Source organism: Parus major, chromosome 6 (genome assembly GCF_001522545.3).
Source record: "Parus major isolate Abel chromosome 6, Parus_major1.1, whole genome shotgun sequence".
Taxonomy (NCBI): domain Eukaryota; kingdom Metazoa; phylum Chordata; class Aves; order Passeriformes; family Paridae; genus Parus; species Parus major.
This window is the reverse complement of record NC_031775.1, coordinates 11735353-11761903: the sequence shown is the minus strand read 5'-3', so window position 1 is coordinate 11761903 and position 26551 is coordinate 11735353. Positions and strand designations below refer to the sequence as shown.

At 40.9% G+C, this 26551-nt stretch overlaps 1 protein-coding gene across 50 annotated transcripts in view; it reads right to left on the bottom strand.

Annotated features, from left to right (window-relative positions):
• The window catches only part of SORBS1 (sorbin and SH3 domain containing 1), a 160970-nt gene that overhangs the window by 42460 nt on the left and 91959 nt on the right, over nucleotides 1-26551 (bottom strand). For 26 of the 50 annotated variants that reach the window (XM_033515627.1, XM_033515629.1, XM_033515628.1 and 23 more), the window contains 12 exons: nucleotides 22039-22094; nucleotides 21139-21204; nucleotides 19056-19151; nucleotides 15993-16112; nucleotides 14477-14503; nucleotides 14190-14305; nucleotides 11141-11947; nucleotides 10184-10555; nucleotides 7058-7199; nucleotides 2292-2321; nucleotides 908-1083; nucleotides 75-138 (listed from right to left, as the gene is read on the bottom strand). In XM_033515627.1, the coding sequence (XP_033371518.1) occupies nucleotides 75-138; nucleotides 908-1083; nucleotides 2292-2321; nucleotides 7058-7199; nucleotides 10184-10555; nucleotides 11141-11947; nucleotides 14190-14305; nucleotides 14477-14503; nucleotides 15993-16112; nucleotides 19056-19151; nucleotides 21139-21204; nucleotides 22039-22048 (2026 nt within the window). In that variant the 5' untranslated portion in view covers nucleotides 22049-22094. The remainder of the gene's footprint in view (nucleotides 1-74; nucleotides 139-907; nucleotides 1084-2291; nucleotides 2322-7057; nucleotides 7200-10183; nucleotides 10556-11140; nucleotides 11948-14189; nucleotides 14306-14476; nucleotides 14504-15992; nucleotides 16113-19055; nucleotides 19152-21138; nucleotides 21205-22038; nucleotides 22095-26551) is intronic. The other 24 variants (XM_033515652.1, XM_033515657.1, XM_019007186.2 and 21 more) reach the window with 13 other exon arrangements.

The following is a 26551-nucleotide window of genomic DNA, read 5'->3' as shown; positions in this document are numbered from 1 at the left end:
TCTTCATATGAATGAAACAAAATGTCATCAAGGTGGTCTTTTAAAGTAAATAAAAACCATCTGGGCTACAGTACCTCTATTTAGCTTGTGGATCTGCTTGAACATCGTCTTGTACCAGTCCTTCGATCTGTCTGTATTCTGTTGGAAAAATAAATATACAGTAATTAAAGTAAATAACAGCGACTTTACCAGCCTTTCCAAGTTATTACAAACCTTCCAGCAATGAAAAAAAATTACACTCTGCTATGTGAAAGATGTATATTAGTATTCTGCAATATGAATTTATTTCACTCAGATATATCATCTCGTATGATGTTTCACTCAAGAAAGTAATAATGTAAAAGCTTTGCAGAGGCAGGTTGTAACCTCTCTGGAACTGCAGACTGTATGAATTGTTTTGTTTATTATTCTGGTTTGACATCTAAATTTGAACAACTTGCCTGTTTTAGTCATACATACCAATTTCCTAAGTATTCAGTGGACAATTAGAAACACGGAGTATTTAAGCCATTCCAGAAACTAGTTGTGAGAATAGATTAATAATTCCTTTCATAATTTCCCCTGAACACTGAATGAATGTAATCACATATAAAAGAGGTATCTGCCTCTAAGATGGCTAAAATGAGACAAAATTCTCCTTCAGCTGCTAGATGGGAAGGAAACAGAGGAGCAGCAAACATTATTTTCAGATATTATGAGAAGAAATACTAATTTTTCATTTTCTTTCCCCTGAAGCAGCTGAAACAGGTCACAGATAGCAAATGGAGTAATTAATCAAAAAATATATTGTAATTAGAATTCTGTCTTCCCTTAAATCTCTGCAGCTTTAGTGAATTACCTCAGTCCTAAAGTAGGCAGAATCTAGCTCAGGTTTTGTGCATCAGTCACATGCTCAATGCTGTCTTACCCTCAGTGGAATTCCAATATCATCAACAGAGGTATCAGCCATGTGGTAAGGGCTCTTGACAGTGCTTCTCTTTTCTTCCACTGCCCTCTTCTCACTTGGCACAGTCTCCTGAACTGGCTTGTCCCGTAGAAGTGCTGAGTCAACTTTATCAGAAACTAATCTGTCTGGCACTGAATCTGGAAATGACAATGGGGGATTTTTACCTCATCCCAGCATTTCACAACATCACCATATTCTGCTCCTTTATGGCAAAAATTCTAGCAAGTAGTTGATGAGACAGACTGTGTCACTGCTGGTTGTGATTAGCAGCTAGACTGAAGGAAATCTCCCAAGAAAACGCTTGATGCCAGCAAAAGCAGGCAAGCATCTCTCAGGTAGTTACCATCACACTTCTCATGACAGTCTCAGCTGACATAAAAGAGAACAATTTTGGCCTCGAGAATTTTCTTGAAACAAAAGAATGTTTCTTTTGAATAATTAGTAATTCTACAGAGTCAGTCTTCATCAAAAAGCACCGGTAATACAGTCTCCTGTACATCTTTTTCTGCCAATTTCAACCTAAAGGAGCATGGTATGTGGTAGTGGTGCACTACTTTTTAACAGATTGCATTCACCTGTCTGACAATCCCATTTGTTGCAGACAGTATATGATGTTTCCAATTAATTTCCATGCCCTACTCAGAGTGTTAAACAAATGCTGTTTAAGCATAAATATGACGTGATTGCACAGGAGTCTGCATAAAGATGAAGGGAAATAACTAATTTCCTCAGACTGACTTGCTTCCAAACTGGAATTCCTTGACACTGCCCAACTGACACCCAGAGGTAGCAGCAGGCATCACCAAAGGACTTCAGGTTGTTCTGAAGCTCTGCTCTACAGAGCTGCAGCACAGCAGCCCTTAGACTCAGTGAAGGAATTTTTTTTTTCTATGTGGATTTCCTACAGAGGAAACACCTGCAATTTTAGTCTGCCTCATCAAGACTTTTGCAAATCCTGTAATTTTTACATCACTGCATGCACTGAAGAGAGAAAGATATGTTTATTCTCATGCATATCATCATCCTGCCCAAAGCCATTAAATGGGTAGAGATCTGACAGGGGCAGACAGCGGAGGAAAGGCTCGTGCATAGCAATGCATTGATCTGTTGGTACCATGAGCAAACACAATTCTGCCCTGCAAAACTCAGAACTAAAGGATTTGTATTTAAAAGGTTGGTAAATTTTATGACTTAGGACAAACAGATGAGCAATTTAGGTGTTTGGTATATTTCTCTGCAGTTCTTGGGCAGTGTGTTTGCTAAAGTTACCCCACAAGCTATCAAAGCAGCAGCTTTGCTCCAGCAGAGGCAGCAGCTGGGGGGTAGCAGACCTTTCACATCATACCTGCCAGGCTACTAAGCCTTTTTTGCTGTTCTGTGGTAAAGGAAGAAACAAAACAAAACAAAATTACAGAACAAATGCGTGAGACAAACAGCAAGTGCTCTGGTGCTGCATTTATGACAGGCAAGAAATACACTGTAGAATGATAGCAGCTGCTGGAGAGAATCTGCTTTCAAATACCCTGCCAAAGTGACAGCCCACAGTCCCTTCTCCACACAGCAGCCTCGTGGGATAACATAAATCTTATGATGCAGTGACCAACACATTTGCAAAGAGCACTTTAATTTAAATTTTCATTTTTTTCATAACATCAGAGAATAAAACATTTGACAGGAGACAATTAGAAAACCAGTAAAAATTCACAGAGTCAAGCCACTTGATAACTAACTCTCCTACCATTATCATGAAGTACATTTTGAAATAATACTGCTGTAGCGTTTCAAAAGGACATAGGAAAGGACAAAGTCATTGTTGGTGCTTGCTGAGTCTCATCACCTGTTACTGAGCCAAAGATTCAGTGATTTGTGCACAGACACAGCTGGAAGGCTTTGAATCTCAAAACAGTCCCCTTGGTTAGAGGCTTTTTATTAACAAGTTCCCAGACAGGAGTATCTGTGGTATCTCTCAGCAGGTTTGACTGCCCTAAAGTTAGTGCTTTCTAAAAGAATGTCCAAATGACTTACCCAAGTCACAGCTGGGATAAGCAAAGAATTCTTAGCACTCTGTTGTCTACTTGTTTTATTCCCTAGCAATTAATTCTTTTCTTTAAAGCATGAAAGCCATTTGAAAATAATAAAATATTTTACTGATACAAAAAGCACAAATACTTTTGAAAGCTCATCTTGTTAGAGCAAAGATTAAAAAACTTTAATGTATTAAACACACCTGTTATATATTTAGGATAAACCATGCCATGCAATGCCTGCACAGAAAGTAACTGTGCTTTGGGATGGCATAGAGCACTTGTAAGTCTGCCTTAGTAGCAAACCTCCAGGCGTGTGCTGTTTTCTAGAGCCCACCTTCACTAGGTATTTGTACTAAGTGGATCATCTCAGCAAGGAAGACTGCACCCTCAGTGCATCTCCCTCATCATTACATCTGAACTTTGATCTTTAGCCTCAGGTCTGCTCTGCTGACCACTGATGGCAAGCTGCTCCTGTGCATGTTCACATGATAGCTGCCAACACAGGGGAAAAAACCCTACATGCACTGGGTAAAAGGAAGGGTCAGTACTCTGAGCCAGAAGAATAAATGGGAATCACCTGCTACAGGGTTCACTGGGGTAAGCACCAGGCCACCAGGAATAGGTTGATAGGAAACTGCAAGTGAGAAATGCAACAATGCCCATCTCTGGAACTTGGGAGGAAAAAATGTAAGCACCAAGGAGGACTGTATTGAATCACTGAGCTCTTCTGACAAGAGCATGTAGCTTAAGGAGTCAGTACTTGGGAGATTTTTCCTATCTCTTTTCCACAGAGGAGAGGATACCATGAATTAATAGACTTTCAATTAAAAAACTCAAAACTACTTTTTATATGAAGGGGAGATTTCCTTTTCCCTTGTATCTCTGTGTAGGAAAGGGAGCAGCTGATGGATAGAAGCAGAAGGAGCAGGAGGTGTCTGTTATTTCTCTCTCCTGCCGGAGCAGAGCCAGACTATAGCCCCAGACACACACCAGCTTAATGAGGCTTTCACTCTAAATCTTGTATTCTGGGACTGTAAGCAAAGACCAAAAACTTGTAGAATTTTCAGAGAAAGGGTCAAGCAGAGGGATAAAACTGCTGGCAACAGTGAAGGAATGATCATAGATTCCCTCAGAGGTGCCCCAGAGGGAGAGGAGCCTCCCAGAGGAGGCTAAAACTTGAAAAAGACTTGAAACAAAAAGGAAGAGGAAACAAACATTTGAGAACATATTTGGTGCAAAATAAAGGTGTCGAAAAGAAAATTTGCTAGAAATAAACAAGAGGATCTGAAATTACTTAGGTCATTTTCATGAAGTAGATGATGTCTGGTACAACAGTCACTTCAGAGAATAAGAGAGCTAACTCCTTAAAAAGCAATCAATAATCCACTGAGGAGAAAGAAAGTCACATTATCCATCTGGAAGACTAAACTACTGGGCTTCCTGCATTAAAATGACCTTGAAATTTCTAATTTACAGGGTAAAATTGTCAGAGCACACAAAAGGAATTTTTACTAAACATCATCTTGACATGAAGGAATTGATTTCAGCACAAAACATAATTAACCATTCAGGAGAAGGTGGAACTTAACCTAGTAATAATTTGATATATGCCATGAGAGCAACCTAGTTTTGAACAGATAAAGTTCATAAAGATGGAACCAAATATGAATCATGTCAGCCAGGACAGAAATTCAATAAATAAGTAAGATCTGAGAACCATTTAAAAATACTAAGTTAGAAGAAAGAAATCTTAATGCTATTCTGGGATAAATCCCATAGATGAATGGAAGCATAAGGAAATAGGGAACTGCAGAAAACCCTCTACACAAAAATAAAAAAAAAAGGGAAATGTGCACCTACAAGAAGGCAACATATGCTGGGAAATGAAAGAAAATTACAGTGGAATAAAAGCATTAACAGAATGTCTCAAATTCAAAAATAGGTTTGAGGCACAAGAAGAATAAACAGAAACTAGCAATGATCTTGTTCTTTTACAAAGTAGGTACGATAGTAATAAAAGGGCAGGAAAGATGACACATCTGATTAGTATTTCCATTCTGCATTTGAAAAAAAAGCAGAAAAAAAAAGTAAGATTCCTTACTTTGCCTGATGGATAAATACTTTCCAGTATAACAGTAATTAAGGACTATGCTGAAGGACATCAACTGAGGTCAGATAAAAATGAGCATGTTAATATAAACCACAGCAAGAATTTTAGAGCAGTTTTCTGCTCTAAAGGGAGCAGTTCTGGAGGTTGGACCATTCATCCTTGGTATGTCTTGGAACACAAAGGAAACTCCATAGGACAAGGAAGAATGCAAATGTTGTGAAAACCTTCAAAAACAATTAGTTTGATGGCTGGGACATGTGTCTGTCAAGTCTGCAATAATGCCATAAAAAATTATTTACATGGGATCTTCTAAAAAATACATATCTGACACAATGTCAATGTCTGATACAATGTCAATCAATACAAATTTGTGACTATGATGCCTTGTCAAACCAACATGATACATGCAAATTACAAGTCTGACTTATTTATTTTTATATATATGGGATAGAATGATATACTTCACAGACATGATCAAATTTTATATCTGGCCATGATCTGTATCACAGAAAAAACATGATGAGAGAAGGCTCTTCAATCTATCAGGGCAAAGTATCATGAGTGCTAATGGTCAAAACAGTTTGTCCTGTCTGAGTATTGCTTACCATGAAGGTAATTAGTAAACAGAATAATTTCCCATCAGTTCTCTCAGAACCAGCATGCATGTATCATCACATGATACAACTTTGTCTCTCATGCTCCTAAAGTCTACAGGGGGAAAATATCCTTGTGTTCAAATATTCCAAATGTGGGGAAAAAAATAAAAAGACCAAAAGCATATCCCACCTCAAGAAAGTCTACAAAAAGCTTTGAGATTTAAAAAGGCTGCCTCAAATCAGATTTTCTCTTCTTGAGGCAGCTAAGGAATCCAGACATCCTCATTCAGAAGCAAAACTGTTTCAGATGCTAGCAAAAAGGAGGAGATAATCCACTCATTACCTCTTTAATCTGCTGGGCTACAGCTAGAACGCTATCTTCAAGATCAAAGACTGAAGCCTGTTTTAAAAGGCACTAAAATAAAATATCATGAGGGACTGCAAAGGAGCGCATCGATGCTGTAATTAAAATGGCTAGAGTATGAGAGTGAAGGCCTTGAACCTATTTTCTGATTTTTTTTTCTTTAAAAAGGTAAACCACAGCAATAGTGGCTATTAGCAACAGTGGCCTGAGCTTCCCAACTCCACTAGAAATCCAGGAAAACCAGACTGCATCTCTGTGGCCTGTTACAAGCTATGGTCTTAAGTGATACACAACAAATTGGGAAGCTGTGATAATGCCAGCCATCAGGAGAACTAAAAAAGAGAAGCAAATTTTCCCTCCAAATCCAGAGTCAGAGATAGAATTATCCATTCAGCTTGTGTGACAAAGGTTTTGATTCCTGGGAGTTCTCAAATAAGGCTGGTTTTACCCATTGGCAAATTCAGAGCTCAAGGATTACTGCAATATAAGTGAGTTACTGATAGAGGAAAAAAATTGCCAAGATCAAACTTGTGGGCAAGTCAATCATTAACTATTGGGCAAATTCTGCTACAGATTCAGAGGTCAAATCTCTCCTATAGTAATAGAAAATACAGCTGCTTTCACACTGCAGTAGCTGAGAAGTAGCATATCACCTTTTCAAGCTACCTCAAGCTACCTTGTTTCTACAGACAGATATATGGGAGCACACAACCTTTTCCACCACAAGACACCTAACTGCTGTTACCTTACAATAGCTTATTCCTATGCCCACAGCTCAGTTAAAAACATCTCCACAGCCTCAAAGAGCTTCTGGTCCACAGGTTTTAATGAGAAAAAACTTACCACTCTCACTTGCCTGTTGAATGTTCCAGTCACTAAGATGTTTTTGAGGCAACTTTGTTAGTTCTTAGTAATCTGAACCTAATTATCAACAGCACACACATTCTCCAGCAACTAGTAGCATAACAGTTTACTCATTTTGAGCCAAAATTATCTATATGCAAGTCTCCTTACCTCGATTGTGCTGCAAGAGGACAATGGTGGGATTGACGATTGTGGTAGAAGGATAGGCAGAGGCAGATTTGTTGATGGAAGTGATGGAGGTTGGATAGTCAGTGCCAGGCTGGGGCACTTCATTTAGCACAGGACCTGGGTCCTGAAAAGAAGAGCAACACATCATTAGCAGTATGTAGATGGGTGCTAGACTGGGAAAATCTGGAAAAAAAAACCCCCAACATTTTAGGCTGAATGAGAAGCATAATCACAACAAATTTTAGTAAAAAAGGCATAAGCACAAGTATTATCCTGCTCCTTGTACATACCCTGCTCATTGTTAATGAAATTAGTTTGCTAAGGCAGTACCATAGTTATTTGGTGTTGGGTTTCACAACTCCAACCCCAAAAGAGAGCACTAAATTAATCTAGCAGACACTTTGGAGCAAACACAAGGTGTCAGAAATTAGCAAATCTGGTTGGGGGAGGTAGGAAAGATGCAGACATCTTTCCCCTGATACATCCACACACAAACATTTGTTCCAAGAGTACTCTCCTTTCATAGCAAGTCAGACATGCAAAACTCATGCAATTCTGGAATGAAACAGTATTGCTGCAGCTGGTTTGATAAGAAAAGTCTAAGGAATAAAGTTAGCACTGTCACTGAGGAGACAATGTGATACCTACCTGATTAAAGTAATGACATAAAAAGGCCCCAAAACTGACAGAGGGTAACAAGTAGGACTCTAGTAAGGAAGACAGTTTTGCTGCTGGAGCACAGATAGCAAGCAGCTCTTGCTCTCCTAAAGCATCCATCTCCATTATTTGCTTATTTCAAACCCACCTCTGAGATCATCACAGCTCTGGCTGCTCTGTAGAAATAAACACTGTGTCAGCAGGGAGCCTTTGAAACTAGCGCACCTTTGAAAAGCCTCAGTCCATGGATATTGGACTTCTGGTGGTGGTAAGGTGGCTAAGATAAAGAAGGGATGATAACTGAAGACTTTGTGTGTATCAGTTTAGACTGAGATTTTTCAAAGCTTCTTCAGGAATTTGGACACAAAATTACCCTTAATGGGGACAGAGCATCAAATCAAAGAGAATATGGGACAGCAAACCAAATTCCTGCACTCCTGCTGCTCCACTGTCAGACTCAAATACTGCAAGCTGAGCTGAGATCAGTAAAATCAGCTGAGCATTCAAGAGTATTTTATCATTATTAAAAGAAACCCTGAATATGCCCAAAATACTGCTCCAGAAAAGTCCCTACTTCCAGCTTTTCTGGCTAAGTGCAACTGCAACTCAGTGCCCTTCATACACACCAGCATCAGACCAAAGGACTTACAGCATCAGGCAGGGGACTGAGCAAGGGCCAAAGTGAGGCCTGGCACCAGAACTCAGAAATAAATCATAGTGACAATTGGCCATAATCAGAACAAGCACCTACAGCTTCTCCAGCCTGGAGGGGAAATAGGGAAGAACAATCTCGTTCTGTTGGATAAAGGTGATCTTGCTTCAAGCAGCAGCTGGTCAGGCCATAGACATTTCATGGGGACAGAAAAGAATCAATGGTCTTCAGGAAGAGATGTCCCCTAGAGAGACCAGCCCCATTTTGCTGACTGCAGCGATATTCCAAATAATGCAATCAGTAAAAAGGAGGAAGAATCAGGGGAAAGTGTGAGAACTGGCTTTGGGGTTCACTTTGATAATTAAAATCAGATAAAATGAGATAATTAAAATGAGAATCCCTCAAAGAAGAAGGATGGTGGATCAGGATAGGCTCAGCAGCCCCAGTGAAATCACCAAAGAGCCATTTAAATCATTGTGGAAAACAGCTCGGTGACTACATGTCTGAAGTAGGCATGTCCAAAAATGTTACAACTCTTATCTCAAGAAAGTCAGGTACAGCAAAATTTCCACTGCTCCTCTATGATTTGGATACCTCCTGGGTTTTTTTTCTGGACTCTGCAGACAGACTCCATTAGAAAAAAAACAAACACAAAACAACCCAAAACCTCCTCCAAAACACAAACAAACAACACCAAACAAACAAAAAACGAAGTAAAACTAAAACACCAAATCCAAACTTACATTCATTGCTCTCTGCAATAAAAACCCTACCAATTTTAATAAAGGTAGAAAGGCCAATGCTGAGAACTTTTGAAATTATTATCCTTGGTTGATTTTCTTTCTTTCTCACTTTCTTTCTTTCCCCCAGCCCACATGCCTGTTTACTAGATCCCTATAGAGTCAAAGGACAGAGCAAGCAACATCATGAGAGAATGCAGTTTCTGTCCAACTTCTTCCTTGTCCTCACAAGCAAGCATAAAAAAAAGGTGGCCATAGAACTTTCAAAACAAGGAGGGTAGGGTACTTTTTGCTTCCTATGCAATTTTAACTGAGAGCTACTTTTCCTCCTTGTTCTCAGGGACTTTTTAAAATAGGTGATGAGCTTAAAGAGAAACAAAACTTAACTCAAGAAGAACACAGTAAATTCCAAGTTCAAACTCTTGCAGACTGAATTATTCAACATTTTCAAAGACAAGCAATTCCAAAATGAAGAGAGACTCTCTGCCTAATCTATTACATAGCACCTCCGTGCATGGAGGACTCTTTGTACAGTAACTGATCTTATAACTTGTAGGTCACTGGATACTGGCAGGAATCTTACACTGATTTTATCAGGGATTTGTGTGGAGACCATATGGTCTTGTGGCTCCAAGTGGAACTGAAAGCCAGACCTAACCTTTAACTGGCCTGCTGTTGTTACTTTAAATGTTATTAAAACACAATTAAGGATGCTATAAAAAGAGCCTGAAAATATCAGTTAGTTGCAGCTATTCAGTTTATGCAGAATTCATTATTCTGAGCAAATCCTGTGGAGACTTAAGGTGTACATCACCCAGCAGAATGGGCACAAAGGGAGACAGTAAAATGTTTTGAGAAGTCAAAAGAAAGTTCAAAGCTGCACAAGGCAGGCAAACTGCATGCACTAGCACAGGACGCAAACAAGGTTTCAGTTGTCATGCTGCTGGCAGGGAGTGAGTCATCACTCCTCCCTCAAGTTTAGTATTGCAAGGAGAAAGTAATTTTAATCCAGGAATATAAATTTAGGAAAAGGGCGAGGAGGGTACTTGGCAAGCTTACTGTATGTGAGATGACTCCAGTGATTTCAGGCTTCAAGTCCCTGTGCAAAGCCCCCGTGACCGGGGGAACAAGTGAAGGTGGTGATGAGAAGAATGGCAGTTTCGGGTAAACAGAGGGTAATGTGCCAGATGTGGAGGGTGCTTGGTTATGGTGGGAACCCCTCTGGAGATGTGGGGGAATGAAATCATCTAGAGTTGGAAAAGTCAAGGGTGAGCCAGGAGAAACAATCTCAGGGAATACGGAGCCTTGCCCGAAAGGAACCAGAGGCGGTGGTGGAGTGCTGGAGCTGCCTTCTTGCTGTCTGTCTGGATTAACCTGGAGGAGGGGGACTACTATAACTCCAGGCTGAGCTGAGGTGGTGGCAGTGGCATCCTGTAGGAAACAAGGTGTTGTTATGCACTGGGGAAGATTGTTACTTTAGTCTAATGCAGCCATATGGTGTCATGCAAGGAATGTACCCAAAATGATACAAAGCCCCAGCAGATCATCTTTCCTTAAAGAGACACACTTCTTCAGGCTTGCAGCCCTGGCCTCTATGAACACAATGTTTCTTCACAAAAATCCTTATTCCCCCTCACCACCCCTCTTCTCCAGATCTGTGTAGCAAGGCTAAATCAAACCAAAGAATAGCTCACCATTCACCATCACTTGAGAAGCTCTAACCATTACACATTAGAGAGTTTGCTTCTTTTACATCTCCCTAAAATAGAGATCCTCACCAGTCCAACCCAACTCCCTACAAACACCACACACACACACGAACACACAGATCAACACTGAGGGGACACACATGGGGTGTTAAATATTATCAAGTAAAAGACCACAAGACTCAGGGAGGCACAACAAGTGCTGAGAAATTGAGGTAGGAGGGGAATAAAGCATTATAGGAACATTGTAATGAATTAAAGAACTGTTCGCTCGGCTGAAAGAAAACAAGGTTATGGAGAAAACATGTACCATGCTGCGTCCCATTGCCTTGTATGGTGGCTGTCGCTGCTGAGTAAGGTAAGGCTCTTTTCTCATCCTGTCCTCTGTGGCAGCTGTGCTCTGGGGCTCTAGCACTCTGTCCCTCACAGCTTGCGGAGGTGATGACTGAGTCCGGGAGGGCTGGCCTGCACCATAACTAACTGCGTCTTTGCTGAGGACAATGTAAAAGTACGGCCTGGGAGGAATAGGAGGAGGAGGAGCAGCAGGAAGAGACTTTTCAGTGTCTGTTACAGAGGAAACAATGTTGGTGGCTGGTGCCTGAGTGAGCTCAGCGCCCAAACTGGTGCTGGCTGCTGTGTCATGTGTGGTGCCAGTGGAATTTTGAGATGCGCCTGAGCAAGTGCTGTTAGATAAACAAGCTACATATAGTTTGCTGACCTTTTTATCTGCCTTCGTCTCATGACTGGAATTTGTTCCAGCCTTACTACTGGGACCTGCCCTGTCAGGGTTGCGTTGTATGGATGATGCACCCGATGAGGAGTGACTTTCCAAGAGTGGCTGCCCAGCATGCACCTCATCTTTGGGGCCTGAAGAGGGAGAACACCCTGCTGGCAAGCCTTGCTTCCCACTGGGGACGGCCCCGTAGGGGGTAGGTGATGACAAATAACAGCGTGCACTGGTGTTTGGTGATGCACGCTGTGTGTAAGGCTTGGGTGCATTCAGGTACACACAGTCCATGATGGGCACTGGCAACAGGTTGGTCACTTTAGTGTCAGTGCGAGGACGCCATGCAAAGCTTTCCTCTTTGGGAAGAGGAGGACGGGGAGGAGCAAGGGCCTGATCAGGCAGAGTCAAGAAGGTAGGAAGGAGAGAGGAAGCAGCATCAAATGAAAGGAAAAAGGAAGGAAAAAAAATTAAATCCTCAGAATGAATTTGGTCATTAGACTTGGGTTAAGCAGGTTTTAATACAGCAAGAATAAAAAGCAAATACAGTATCTGGAAGGCCAGTGCAGAACTCATTCACATCCATTATCTCACACATTCATTCTTAGCACAGCTCAATGAAGCACACAAACTTAACCCAGCCCTCAAGTCCCTGCCTACATGTTTCTCTCTCTGTGCTCAATAATTCTCACTACTGTATTGTTTCAAGAGGACTGCACAGCAACACCCACCATGCCCCTGGGAAAGCCTCCATCAAGATCTAACATCATGGCTAATTTAATTCTGCCTCATGCTTGTGTAACTGAACACTTCTCAGCACTAAGGACATTTGAACTGCAAAGCCCAATTCAGAGTTATAGGCCATCTTTGCATGTTAAGTGCACTGCTGAAAAGTGAACATTGCCAAGTTTCACCACTGCTAATGAAAGCAGACATCATGTGAGTGCTGTAACCTGCCACAGCTGGTCAAGTAAAAAGTCAGCATTTCTTCATTCTAAAGGCCAGCTCCTCAATTCTCTTTAGGATTTTTCCATCCTGAAAATGCTTTCAGGAACACCAGAATAATTAAAAGTTTCTTGAGGAACTGAGATCATCAGAATTTGCCTCCAGAATCAAGATCCCCAAGAGAGAAATCCTGCTTCCAGTAAATAATAAGAAAAGTTTACTGGTTTTAGTACTTGGCAATATATAACTTGCTAACTCCAATCACCTGCCTACTGCAACTCAAATTACAGTGAGTTTTTTTGAAAGCCAAACTTTTTGAGATAAAATAACAATACAGAGGTTTCATTTGATTTATTGCTTTTTTGCCAGTAGCTAAAAAGTATGATCTACTGGAAAAAAGACAATACCCACCTGGTGAACAGCAGGTCCCTGGATGTTTGCAAATTAACCCTTTGGAGACTGTGAAAGTTGGTTTTACAAACACCCTGTTGTCATATCTTTATGGGCAAAGGCTGCCTAAACCACTGCTATAAATGTCAAAACCAGAGAATGAGGATGCCTTAAAAGCTTGCAACATTCAAATCTGGAAAGAGATATCCTTTAAAAGTCATCCACATATGACAAGTTGTAGCAAGCACCTATTCTTGCTACATGGATACAGATGTAGAAAAGTTTCATAAAATTAAATTTTACTGTTCCAAAAACTGCTGTCCTCATGCTGCCCCTCTGCCCCTTCTACCCTTCCCTGAAGCATAAGGGAGTGGAAAAGTGGGTTGGTTAGTGCTGTTCTAAAGGGCTTCTGCCTCTGAACAGGTTCACCCCTTTTGGAATTTCTTCCACTTCAGCTCAGGTTCAACAGTAGTTCTTGAGACTTCTGTAACAAGTCCTATGTGCATCAGTGCTCTCTCTGTTCATCAGCAAGATCAGGAAAGGACTATAGCTCTAAGTATAAAGCAGAAATGGGTCTCTCTTCATGGTGCTGCTCCTTCCCACACCTTCATTGGAGCTATTCCTTCTTCCACTCTCACTTATGGTACCTGGCCTGTAGCATTACTAAAGGGACCCTGATGATGGAAGCAGTCATGCTGATAGGGGACTAGGCTTTAAAGGGATTCTGTTCCACACAAGAATCCAGTTTCTAATAAAGGGTTTCCTTACCAGCTTCCAGACTGCTTCTGTGCAGACTGAGCACTCAAAAAAAAAAAAAAAAAATTTAAAAAATTGCACTTCTCTACTTCTCTTAGCAGACTGACTCTAAAAATTTACCTTCAGGTACAAATAACCTCTCTCTTGTTTGCTTCTATCAGTTACAGTGTTAAAACTAGAAGGCATTTCCCCAATATTTTATTTTTCATGTAGGATGCAAGTGATTTCAGCCTACAGCAATTTATAGGAAATAAACCAGCATAAAATACAAAATAATTACAGATGATTACTTCACCTTTTTTCTTGCAAACAGTGATTTCCTCCTCCTTCATCCACGCACGAAACACTGTGGTGTGCCTGAATACATGAGCTCCACAACACTTTGCTGACATTAGTGTTGTCCCCATTTTAAAGTTAGAAAAAGCCGAGGCACAGCAACTTACCCATCAGCAGCCAAGTCTGGAGTTCAGCCCAGGACTCCTGATCACGAATCCAGTGCTTGAACCCAGATGATCACCCTCAGGGTCACAGAAGAAAGGCTTACCTGTGGCTTGCTGTCTGAAGAAAGGTTCGGACGCACACTCCGATAACCCTTGGCAGCCAGAGAAGATGGCTGGGCATCCCCATTGGCATCAGTGTTAGACGATGACCTCCAATCGTCTGTGAGGGGAAAGAAAACTCAGATCACAGATTCCCTCCAGTTGCAGGACAAGTCAAAAGAGGGAACTCTTTTCTTCCTTTCCCCTCCCTTTCTTTTTTTTCCCCCCAGGCAACAAGAAATAATTCCAATAAAGCAACGGAAGTAACAACAGAAGCAGCCAATGTTTATACCTGTTTCTGAGTTTTCTGGCTCCAGACCTAAGTGTTTCACAGAAAGGAGGGACAGAGGAGTAGGGGGTGGAGGATAGGCATAGAGGAAAAGAAAGGGGAAAAAAATAAACCATTACACTTCCAGAAAACATGTACCAATTGAAGTTAAGAGTCAAGCTACTTCATTTCACACATAAAATGCTTTCTGACAGGGCTGTGTAATTACCATAGAGACCGGCCCTAAACATGATGTCCTCCTTGTTTCTGACCTTTGTAAACACAAGGCAATTCATTCAGAGCAATGAAGAAACAATTGTTCATTGACATTCTTATTTCAGAGGCAAAAAGGCTGCCCAGCTAGCTACTTTCTAAAGCTGCAGCTTGACATCCAGACACCACAAATTACTGGAAATGTAGGGACCCTGTATTCAGATTATGAAGACATATCTATCCTTAACATCACCATATGTGATTGAGATAGAGGATTGCCAACAAATAGATCAAGTTTTGCAGACTAAGTGCACAAAGGGAGTTAAAAGATATAGCATCACTTTACAACCCAGTCCCTGCAGCTACACGTAGTGGTCTCATCACATATTTTTACCCACTTCCCACTGGGCTCCTCCCCACCCTGTACCCATTTTGCTGTTTAAGTTATATGCACAAAGCTCTTCCAGCTCCAAAGTACATTTCATAAAGCAATTGAGAGAGTAAGAAAAAGAAGTATTAATGAACTGATTTCCATAGTAATGGGTCCATTGCCATTCAAGCTGTTGGAAATTTATGAAGCCATCAACAGAAAGGAGAGAGGCAACAGTAGGGGGTAGGAGTGAAGAAACAGAGAAAGGCAAGAATAAAAAGAGGATAGGTCATGGGTGGAGCAGAATGGGAGAAGACAGAGCAGAAAGCGACACATTAGGGCTAGGATTAATGGAATTGCCCTTTTCCCAACAATACAGTCAGGAACGATGTATGCTTTCCTTTCAATAGCATGTTTTACCCCCTCCCCCTTAACGGCATCTTGCCTTTGGGAGTTCATCCTCTTTGCCAAACCCACGACACTGGCCAGGTTTGTTATGCTTTGCCTGTCTCCTACAATTAAGTAATTACACGTCTGCTACTGAAAGACGGCAGAGCTCTGTGGGGACGCCGTCCATCTGGGGAGACGCTATCCCCGCTTCCCTGACAACCCAGCTGAATGCTGCAGTGGCAGTAGCGCCACTCAACTTTCTGTTCCACCTCATGCCTGGGATAAAAGGAGGTGACACAGGCTGCCCTGGGGGCAGTGGGGCAGGGAAGAAAGAAAAGGACTGAGAGTTTTTGGTGCTCCTGACAAACTTCAGTCAATGACTGAGCGTTCATGAAACCTGCACTAGGAGTCAGTCTCTCTACTGGTCTGGTCCTTTCAAGAGGTTTCCAACTATGCTATGGAATTCTGGGCTTTAAATCATAATTATAAAGTAAGCCCAAGACCCTGGACTTACCTGTCTTGAGGTTACTGTGAGTAACAGATTCCAGTTAACTTTCCACAACTTACTTTCAGGTTGCTCAGCATCCTGAGGACATGGTGAAGTGATATTCCGATTCCCTTCATAGGATGGAGTTGCACGGAGGGTTACAGCTCCTTTTCCACTGCAGACTTTTGTGGGATCCATTTCTACAGGAAATGCACATGCACAGAAGAAACACATAGAAAGGGATGATGCTATCACAGCCATCAGAGCTCTAGAGTAATTTTAGCATGGCTGCCTCCAGGTGAATCAATCTAGTAATGTCTGTGCAGATGAAGATTAGCTCTGTATTTAAAGCATTGAGAAATCAAAGCAGTTTTATATTCATGTAATTGATGAATGTAGCAGTTAAGGTCTGAGTTATTGCAACAGAGCTGAGAAAAAAGAGGGAAAAAGAGTGAACCAAAAGTCACAGGTCCATTTGCTTTATTTGTTCTACTTTTTACAGAGATACTGTGCTAGCAAGGACAGTCTACCATTACACCTGTGGCTCTTCTATAGAGACATTCCAGTGACATAATGCACACACTTAGTGTGCCAAAGCTTAAAAATGCCTTTTGTGGAGGACTGAAAGAGGAAAAATAATAGACTTCTGACCACTGGAACATAAAATACTGTAACGATGCTGAATACAATCTAAAGGCAAGGCACTGCAAGGCACCTCTCTGTCATCTCCCCGTTTCATTTCAGTGTTTCACCTTCTGACAAAGGAACCCAAATCCTAGAAAGTAGAAGGAGATTTAACACATGCCTATTAAGATCAACCTGTGAGCCAGATACCAGATCATGCCAGTGTCCTTGCTGAGGCACAGTTCAGCACAGCTCCTGTGCAGGCTTACCTTTGTGCATTTCAGTCCATGATCTGGGTTTTCTCCTCCTGTCATCCTATTAAGTAATAACAAGCCAGTACTTCAAAGCTACCTCTCTTTCTTCCCCTACTCAAAATCTTTCTAGAGAGCTGTTTCTTTTAAGATACCTCTGGAAATAATAAGCCTGAAAAGTGTCTTGTTCCTCTAGGCTACCTCCATACACATCACCTCCTCTTCTCATGCACTATTAGGGACCCTGCAGCTGCCATCAGACTTCACTTACCTACACAGAGGTACCAGCCCCACCATGACTGCACAGGGAGCGGGAAGAAGTACTGAGTGCAGGCTCCATTACACAATTGACAGCACAATCATTTTTATCTTTATGGGTTGAGGACCATGCTATCTATGCATGGGGAAGGATGCAGCTCTTCTCCAGGAACTGCTATGATAACAAAAATAATGCCTTCATGCTGGACAGAGGGGGCAAAGGCTGTTGTTCATTATCAAGACAACAGCCCACATTTGTGCAGATCAGTATTCCCTGGCTGATTTCAGCCTCACCAAATCCACACCAGTACAGTGCCTACAGACCATGGTAACACCCTAAGGTTGCAAACCAGCCAGTGAGGCCACAATGTGGGGAAACATCAATATGCCAGATGGACAATGGCAGTAAGAGGAGAAATTCAATGAATACCAAGCTCCTGTCTCTCACTGAAAGCCCTCTGTGCTGGAATCTCCCACTGCTGAAGCCCTTACATGGGTTTCCAATGCTTTAGGGATTTCACAAAAACCATAGTTTTTGATCCATACTTAATAAAAAGCATGGAGTAAGTAAGAAAGCAGAAGATACCTTCCTATAGTTCAGCCTTTAGCTAACTGAGGCAAAATTGAGGCAGCCTCTGTGAGGGAAAAGACTATCCACCAACACATATCAAAAGCTGTTTCATCCTTAAATATACCACACCTGATTACAACTTAAGGTCAAGCACATTCCTGGTGAAATAGAAGTTGACTTCTCTGACTGGTTTTTGCATGGTTCAGGTAGGGTCAGGATTCCTTTTGCCCAAGACTGCAGTTCTGGCTGCCATTCACATCTGCACAGCACAACATAGAACCCAACGACTCTAGGAACTCACTTTCAAACCACAGGACAAAGGTTTAAGCTCTGAGACTCCGATTTTAAGAGTGCTGTAACTGTAAATCACAGACACAGAGCTGGGAGTCACTGGGCCTGATATAAACATCCACAAAGTGTGCAGGGTAGCTGTCCTCCTATGACCCTATGCCTACATTTGCTTCACAGGCACTGGAGAGAAATGGAAACAGAACTCAACATCTATGACATGTCAAAACAATATCTTCATGATATTGGAGAACAATCAAATTTGGGAATTAATGCATTTTTTTATTCTCCATACAACAGATTAAACCTGTATACTGAACCAAAAGAATAAGAGTCTCTAAAATAATGTTCTGAACTAAAAAAAAAAATAAATTAAAATGCTTTGAAAATACTTGAAAATAAAATCTTAACAGACTATCTCACCTTGGGTGGCAAAAACAAATGTCTAGAATGATGAATTCCCTCACAAATGACAGAAAATAAGAATCTGAATCTCCCAGTACAGAAATCCAGCAGCTAGTAATAAACAGGACATTAGCAGTGTACTAGTCCAACAAAGCACATGTGTGACAGATTAGGAGAGACAAGCAGTATCAGCTACACTAGTCTGACTGTCCAAATCCAGCAAAGTACAAGCACAATCTTGTACTTGTAGTGGGGAAGCATGCGCCTGGGGAGAGGGTGACAGACAGCCTAACATCCTTACTTATTCACATGTGGATTAAATTCAGTGCATGTACAGAAAAACAAAACCATACCACCAATGTTGAACTATGCTTGAACCATTTGTTTTCATAAAGACCAAAGATATGAGGAAACATTCTTTGGTTCTTCAGGAGTTTGGTTCAAAATGAGTCTATAATAATATTGACAGTATTTTTCATACTCGAGCATTAGTAGAAGAGCTTACAATGATCCCAGATTCAAGCAGACACAATTATGTCTGCAGAAGAGCAGCATAATTGAGAACAGTGTATTGTGCCATCAAGAGCTAACTGCATTACCTACTGAAATCTGCAGCTCTGGGAGGACTGAGAGGAGCACGAAGCTGAGAATTAGCCAAAGCATGTGGGTGAAGAAGAGAGACAACGAAAGAGAGAAGAGAGACAATGATGGCTAACTAACACATGGCAGGGGAGGAAAGAAGATACCTGTAGGCAGCACTAGGTGAGGAGAACTTTTCACTTTCTTCACAGGGATTATTTTAACGGCAGAAATAGAACGTGTACATAAAGGGACGTCAACAGCTGCAAACACAAAAGTGTAAATGGCACATCCAAAAAGGAAAGAACAGAGTTTGGGAAGCATGCCACAAAATTTTCTAACGTATTTAGAGACACAATAGGAGGAAATTCAAATACAAAAGCAGTCTAGAGAGCAATGATGCAACTGTTAAAAATATCCCTTCATTCGCCCTAATTCAGGATGTGTCTGTTTTATGCAGCATACAGAACTGCTTACTGAATGGACTAATGCTGACTGCCACTATGCTGCAGGCAAAAAGAATCTGGAAGCATTAGTTTTTAGAAGGCATCCAAAAATTTTAGTGTAATCATTTAACTGAGGTACACTACATGCAAAAATAAAAACGTTAAGTAAAACATTAATATGGTTCAGTAAAAACAAAATAAAGTGAAAAAAACCTCAAGTACTGAAAGGCTGAGAGAAGACTATTCAACTAAAAGAACATTAAACATTACATAAATTCTAAATTTTATGGCTTATTTTTTACAAGTTCAACAACAGAAGTAAGTGAAATAATCTTGAAAAAGGTCCCATGCTAAAGGGTAGCATCCATATAGCCATTTCAGACAAAATAAATCCATCCATATAAACAGTAAATTGAAGAGATTTCTACCTGACTTCATCAGCTAGCACACTAATTATACTACAAGTGGTAAAACTGGGGAAAACCATACATAGCACTATGCAAAATTCTAGCAATTGTTAAAAAACTGTTCAAATCAATGGGTACAAAGAGGGGTCGCTGTGAAAAAGGCAGTTCTATTCAGAGGTGAAGCTCAACAGGAGCTGCCAAGATAAACACCTTGTATATCATGATTCTACCAGCATAATTTGAGTAGTGCTCTTGATTTCTGCAGAGCCAGGATTTTCTTCTATAAAACCTGTTCCCGGTATGTATTAGCTGGAAAATTATAGATGTCTTGTCACATTGCTGCCATCTCTCTCATGCCTGTAAAATCAGGAGTAAGAGGAACCACATTTCTAATACTTTACAGACTAACACTGAGCACTGGGCCAGCTTGAGGGAGGCATTGACATCAGGGTGGTGTGTACACCCCCTCTTGTGGCAGATCTTTCTGATACTCGGCAAAACTAGAAGGGACAGATTTCACAATCTAGAACATGAGTCTCAAGCAACAAAAGCCTGGTCAAAGAGCCTGACATAATTTTTGAAAAACTCAAAAAATCATTAGTTTTTAATTTGATAGAATTGTTTAATTTTCTTTTTATAAAGGAGGAACTGAAATCAAACCCTGTTTTACGTTCTTCCTGAGCAGAGGCCCTGTGAATACAACAGATCCCAAATCAAACAGTCTGTGGCTTAGGAAACAATCCTGATTCTGTTCTGCTTTGAAACTGACTGAATTCATCCATGCCCAATGCAGTCAAAATACTAACCGCTATAAAAAGGCATCAAAGGAAAAGAAAGGAAATTAAACCAACAGAAAATTAACCCATACCCACATACTTTCACCCTGCCAAAATAGACACAGGCACTCTACAAAACTGAACGCTATAAAAGCACACTGCAAACCAGCTGATGTTAACATGAAGACTGTTAAGATTGTTTAGATGTTTTTTACATCACTTAAATGGTTAGTTCCTGCCCTTTAATCCCAGACTCTAACCCTCACCTCTCCCTTAAGTTAACCCAGTTCACACACAGTCACCACAAACCCATGCTGTCTCAACTCACTAAGATACCGATTCACAGGTGCTCACAAGTAGTGTACAGCTTTCCTCAAAACAGCACTAAAAATATACAAAGAAGCAAGTCCAGCCTGCCACTTTAATCAGACAAAGAACACTTGTTGAGCTAAGAAATGCTGCTGCTACTAGCATGGTGCAGTACAAGGCTTTTCTTGTGTCAGTCGCCAAGTGAACTAAATTTGGAAGCCCCCGCGGTAGTGAATTGCCGGGAAAACCAAGCACATCACCAGCTGACATGCGAGAGGAGCTGTGGAGGTGTCCCTGGAGATTTTAACCCACCTTTTTCTTGTCCATTGCTGCTCAGCCCATTGACAACAGTTTTTGCAACATCAATTTCTTCATGTTCTGAAAGACAAATGAAGTGGTTTTCAATAAAGATTCCTGCGTGTCTACAAGGTCTTCAGCTGACATGAATAAAACCGGCTCCTGTAAATTCAGGGAAACACAGGAGACAGAGCTAGAAAAAAGCTCCAAAGGTCATCTAAAGCCCCAAAGGTCATCTAAAGCCCCGTTTCTGAACCATGAATGAAACAAATCTACCTCTGTCACTCCTGAGAAATGTTTGCCTAACGAGTTCTTGCAAACTTCCAGCACCACCCTAATGCAACCCACGGCAGTGGTTCCCAGCTGGTAAGCTTATCAGTGCTCACACTGAATTCCCAGGTCATGCTTTTCTGGACTCTCTTCAAATAGTTCACATTTTTCTCCAAACACTGTGACAAAACCAGGACATGATACCCCAGCTGAGACTTGCTTAATGTAAACTTAAGTGGGAATATCATTCTACAGATCTTACATAGGGCACTTCAAGTCTGGAATCTCCTTTATTTTTCACTCTGATTTAGCCTGTTACCCAGACAAGCCCAGAAGTTTTCCTCTTCCTGGTCTCTTGTTTTTCTTTGAACAGCTGATTTTTCCTATCCAAATGTCAAATTATGTTTTAATCTCTACTAAAATATATCAAATTCAGATAATTTTTTTAGGTTATCAGTAATTTTGAATTCTTATATTTGACACGGAACTAAGCTGAAGGACCTACTCCAGTCCAACATGTTTCTAGCTACTTTTTGGGCCAAAATTCAAGCAACAAATGTGAATAATTGCATCAGAAACAGACAGGAATATTAGTAGGAAAAAAAAGGAAGGCAAATGAGTGCAAGTAGAAAACAACACACTTACCAGAGCTCATTGCAGCAGAAGGATTTGCCTTTTTCACTTCTGGATTTTGTTTATGCCTGTTTAAAGTGAAAGGCAGAATGATTACATTATGTTTCATGTCTGCCCAGAGAGCACTGGACACAATGCGGAACATGCACCACAAGAGTCAAGGTAACAGTCATAGTTTCTTAAAAAAATTACTTTCAAGTGCCAAGTGGATTCATGCCAAGCACCAGATACATTTTTTGCTGACAATTATCAGAAATTAAAGATTATTTCTACCCAATACAAGCACTGCTTCCAGACTTTAAGACTAATCTTCATACAAAATTGAAAGACAGTCATTTAAGTCTAAGAGTCTATAAAGGGCAAAGTGCAAGTCTGACTAGTTTCTAATATATAAAATGTGCATCACCTTTATGAGAATTAAAAAAAAAATTAAACTGACACTAAAAGCTTTAAACTAAAACCCTCAAATTAGAGCTTTTCCATATTTCAAGGCAATCTGCAGCTCATATCAAAGCTAGTCTTGCCTTTGAAAGGTATAACAATACAGAAGAGATGCACTTGTTAAAATGCATATTACAACTTCTGCACCAATCACTTCCAGCTGTGCGATGCCGCTGATATTTTCAGGACCAGACTGCAGTAAGTGAAACATGAAAGCTGCAAGCTTTAATTCTCCTGGTAACAAAGGCAGTGAAATTGCCAACTCAAGAGAAAAAATACCAGATGGGGATCAAAAGAAGAAGTCAGTTTTCATGGTGATGCCAGTCTGTGGAGGACAACTGTGACACCTATCTGTCCCCACTCCTGTGGGACTTGATACCTGCAGCAAACAGGTTTCAATGTCACAGATGTTGGTTTGAATAGCCAAAGAGCATTTCTACAAAAATAAAAAAAAATGTATGTTTGACAAGATTTCTCTGAAGTCCTAGGTTAAATTAAAACTCCTTTAATTTTGTGTTCCAATCCCCGCCTCTCCCCTGCCAAGAAGTTAGCCCCAAAGAAAGTGAGATCAAGTGTAGCTCCAGACAATTAATGGCTTTTGTGACACAAATAGAAATATGCATCTGAAATCACAAGATCATGCAAAACCAAGAACCCTAGCCCGAGAAGTACAGGAAACAAGAAACTAAACAACAGAGTTGGAAATACTTTTCCTTTTACATGAACTGGAAGCAGCAGTGGAACATTGTAAGAAGTGAAAATTCCCTTCAGGGAATTGAATTTGTTCTCCTGCCTCAAGCATCCCTTTCTTAACCAGCATTTGTTTCATGGCAGCTAGAATATAATAAGCATATTCAACAGACACTCAAAAGGAAAGAAAACCCAACAAGCAAGTATAGTGAAGGTGAGTTTATAAAAGGAGACAATATCTGGGCTCCCCAGCAAGCCACCCTAGGAAAAGCTGCCAAGACTTAGTTGTTTAATTATTTTCTTCAATAAAATACCCATGTAAGATATACACTGAGGGTTTGTGAGGGCTCAACAGGATTCAAGTTGATCCCAGTAAAATACAATGTAAAGTGGGGGGTACAGTATAAAACCAGTCAACAACAAAAGCTGAGGCAAACTTGAAAGGTTGGCTGCTTGATTTTGCTTGCCCATACAGTATCTGCGTTTTGTTTCTACCATTTCATATTAGAAGTGAGTCCCTAAAATAGTAATGGTTAACACAGCCTGAAAATGTAGACAAACATACTTTGTAATAATGCTCCTTCTGATCTCTGTATGTTTCCGTTCCAGAAAGATGCCTTAGTTCAAGCAAATCGAAAAGAAACAGTCTAAAATTATGTTATCCAGCCTGAGGAGATTTGTAGCAATATCACGCTCTTCTACACATAGAAAAATGTTACCTATTAAACTCACTGGGATAAATACCAGTCCTTCCATGGGGCTGGGAAAAAAACCACAAGAAGGGGCAATACTGCAGGAAATCTCAACTCAGCTTTAGGATCAACCTCTCTCTGAAGTTGAGGAGGGTGCTGATATCCAGATGTTTTAACTCAGCACTGGCCTTCCCCATGGGCTTCATGCAAGTCAACACAAAATTTCTTCCACTCCAAACATCCCCAAGAGGTTGCAATGCTTTCCTCTGGTATACAAGAATAAAAAGGAGTGGGAAAAAATAATTCAGTCTATGACCTTTTTAGGAGAAGAAAGAAGATTTACTGGCTATAATGGCTGGGCAAAGGCAGGGTCCACTGCTGCTGCAATGCCAGAGCAACACTTCACCTCCCACAATGGCAGTATCTGAGCAACTAAATTTGTGACCACATGCTTCGTCCTTTTTAAGTCTCATCTGTTCAGAAACACTGACCTCACAACTGCCAAAAAACTCTGATTTCAGTGGTGTCTTTTTGATTCAAGTCTTGACATTGCTTACAGCATGAAGCGCTGACCTTCACTGCATTAAGAAAAGCATTTAGGGAATAATTCACTCGAAAAAAAGCATCATTATTGAGCACTAATAGATTAAATTACTTTTTACAAACAAGTGATTTGAGGATAAAAATAAAGTGATAATTGAAGAAGATTGGCAAAATTAAATGAAAGATGTGTACAAACTCATTTGATCTATATTGGATCTGGAAAAATTACTTTTCCACATATCCCCACACTTACTAGCAATTATGGAATTCAATTAAAATAACAAGCATCCAGTGTTCACTCACTGTGAAACTAATCAGCTTCCTTCAAGCACTCAAACGTGCTTAGTGCAAGTTCCCATACACAGAATAGATTCTGTGCTGAGGGTGAGGGTAACTAATCCTGCATCCTTGTGTTGGTCAAACTCCAGAAATTCCATTTAAAAGTTGATTTTGATCAGCTGAGAATCTGCACACAGATCTGCTGCATGCAAGCAGAAATAACTCCTGTTTAGATCGACAAAATGAAAATGCACGTTTGGAGTTGAGGGCTACAGAGTTATTCTACCTGTATTCCATATACTTGACCCATATACTTCACTTCACAGACTGAAGTCCTATTAGGCCTATCTCAGTCCTAAGACTACTCTTGGGGTCAGATGGACAGTCCAGCCAGAGAACACATCTGGCTCCATGGTGCTGGTGCAGCCAAGCATTGGCCTGTAACAGTTGGGAAGGCACATGCTGTAAGCCAGTGTGCTGTGGAAATTTGGATGGTACATCCTTAGGCAGATTAGTCCCTGCCAGGTTGGGCAGACAGGTTGTTCCTGGAAACTGGTGGGTCTGGAATCATTTGTTGCTCCCAGTTCCCCCCAACAACTTTCTGTAGACATGGCCAAGCCATTCCTGTAGACACACACACAGTACGCACAGCAGTACTTCAAAAGGGAGCCAAGAATGAGGTCCTCCATGTCAATGTTAAAAACAGAGAATTCCCTATTGCCAGTTCAGGCAAAGAAAAAGAGAAAAATACTAGAAAAATACTCCAAAGCAAAATAGCCACGTGTCTCCTTCCAACTCCCTGCTCCAACCAGCAAACCAGTGTGTCCTCGCTAGACTGGAATTAGTGCCTATCCTGAAACGTGACAGACATAGCAACAAAGGCCTCAAAGCTTCACACATGCAAAACACAATGAAAGGTAACGAATTCCTCATGGCATAAGCCAGCAGCTATAACCCTGAACGTGCCAATGTCCATATGTAACATCCTCCAACTCCTTCTCAGTTCAGTCCTACCTCTAGACAGATGTTTAACTTTTCCTTCCTCCCTTTCACCCCCAGCACATTTCTCCAAGGCTGCAGTCCCTTCCCTACTTGGTGTGGAAAAGAGAGCAGTGTGTTCAGAAGCCTATTTAGGAGGAATGCAGATAAGTGGCAACCACTTCTGTACAGCCTGTCTGGATTATCTCACATGCTCTAAAGGTTTGAATACTCCCTCTACAAAGGCAGGGGGTAACAAACAGCTCATTAATAGTTCTGAGCAAGGACACATGCTCTTAAGTCACTGGTATCTCAGCTAAGAGTTGCAGGCAGTGGTTATTTTTGGTGGTATAATGTGAGTGTGGGGAAAAGAAACTTCCTTTCTTCCCTTGCTATTATTGACAGCTCCAGTGACTCACATAGGATTTTGAAACAATTGCTAGACATGAGATGAACATTCAAAACTTATTGTGCTGGTCCTTTATATTCCTGAGATGTAGGTGCCTTTATTTTTCTCAGTTTCAAGTTTTTCACATTTTCATAGTTTTCTCTCTAAATACAAGAGCTTTAAGTGTTTTGTGGCTGCATTTAAATGAAAAATCCAATTCTTATTTATACTAGTATAAAGAAGGAGTTGAGGCTATCAGAAAAATTGTAAGCTTTCAGACTGAAAGAATGATCAGCAATCACAAAACTTACTTTTCACCAGGTCAGGTCTTACACATCACTGAAAGCCCTCATTTGTTTCACCCTGGCTTAGACCCTTTCCTCACAATGTCATTGGTGTCCCTGACCCCAATGCTCCTCTTCAGCATACCAGCAATATGAAGTCCCAAATCTGGAAAGTGGGCAAAAAGCTGCACTGCAGTCAGTGCCTCCCACCAGCAGGCTCCTCTGCTTAA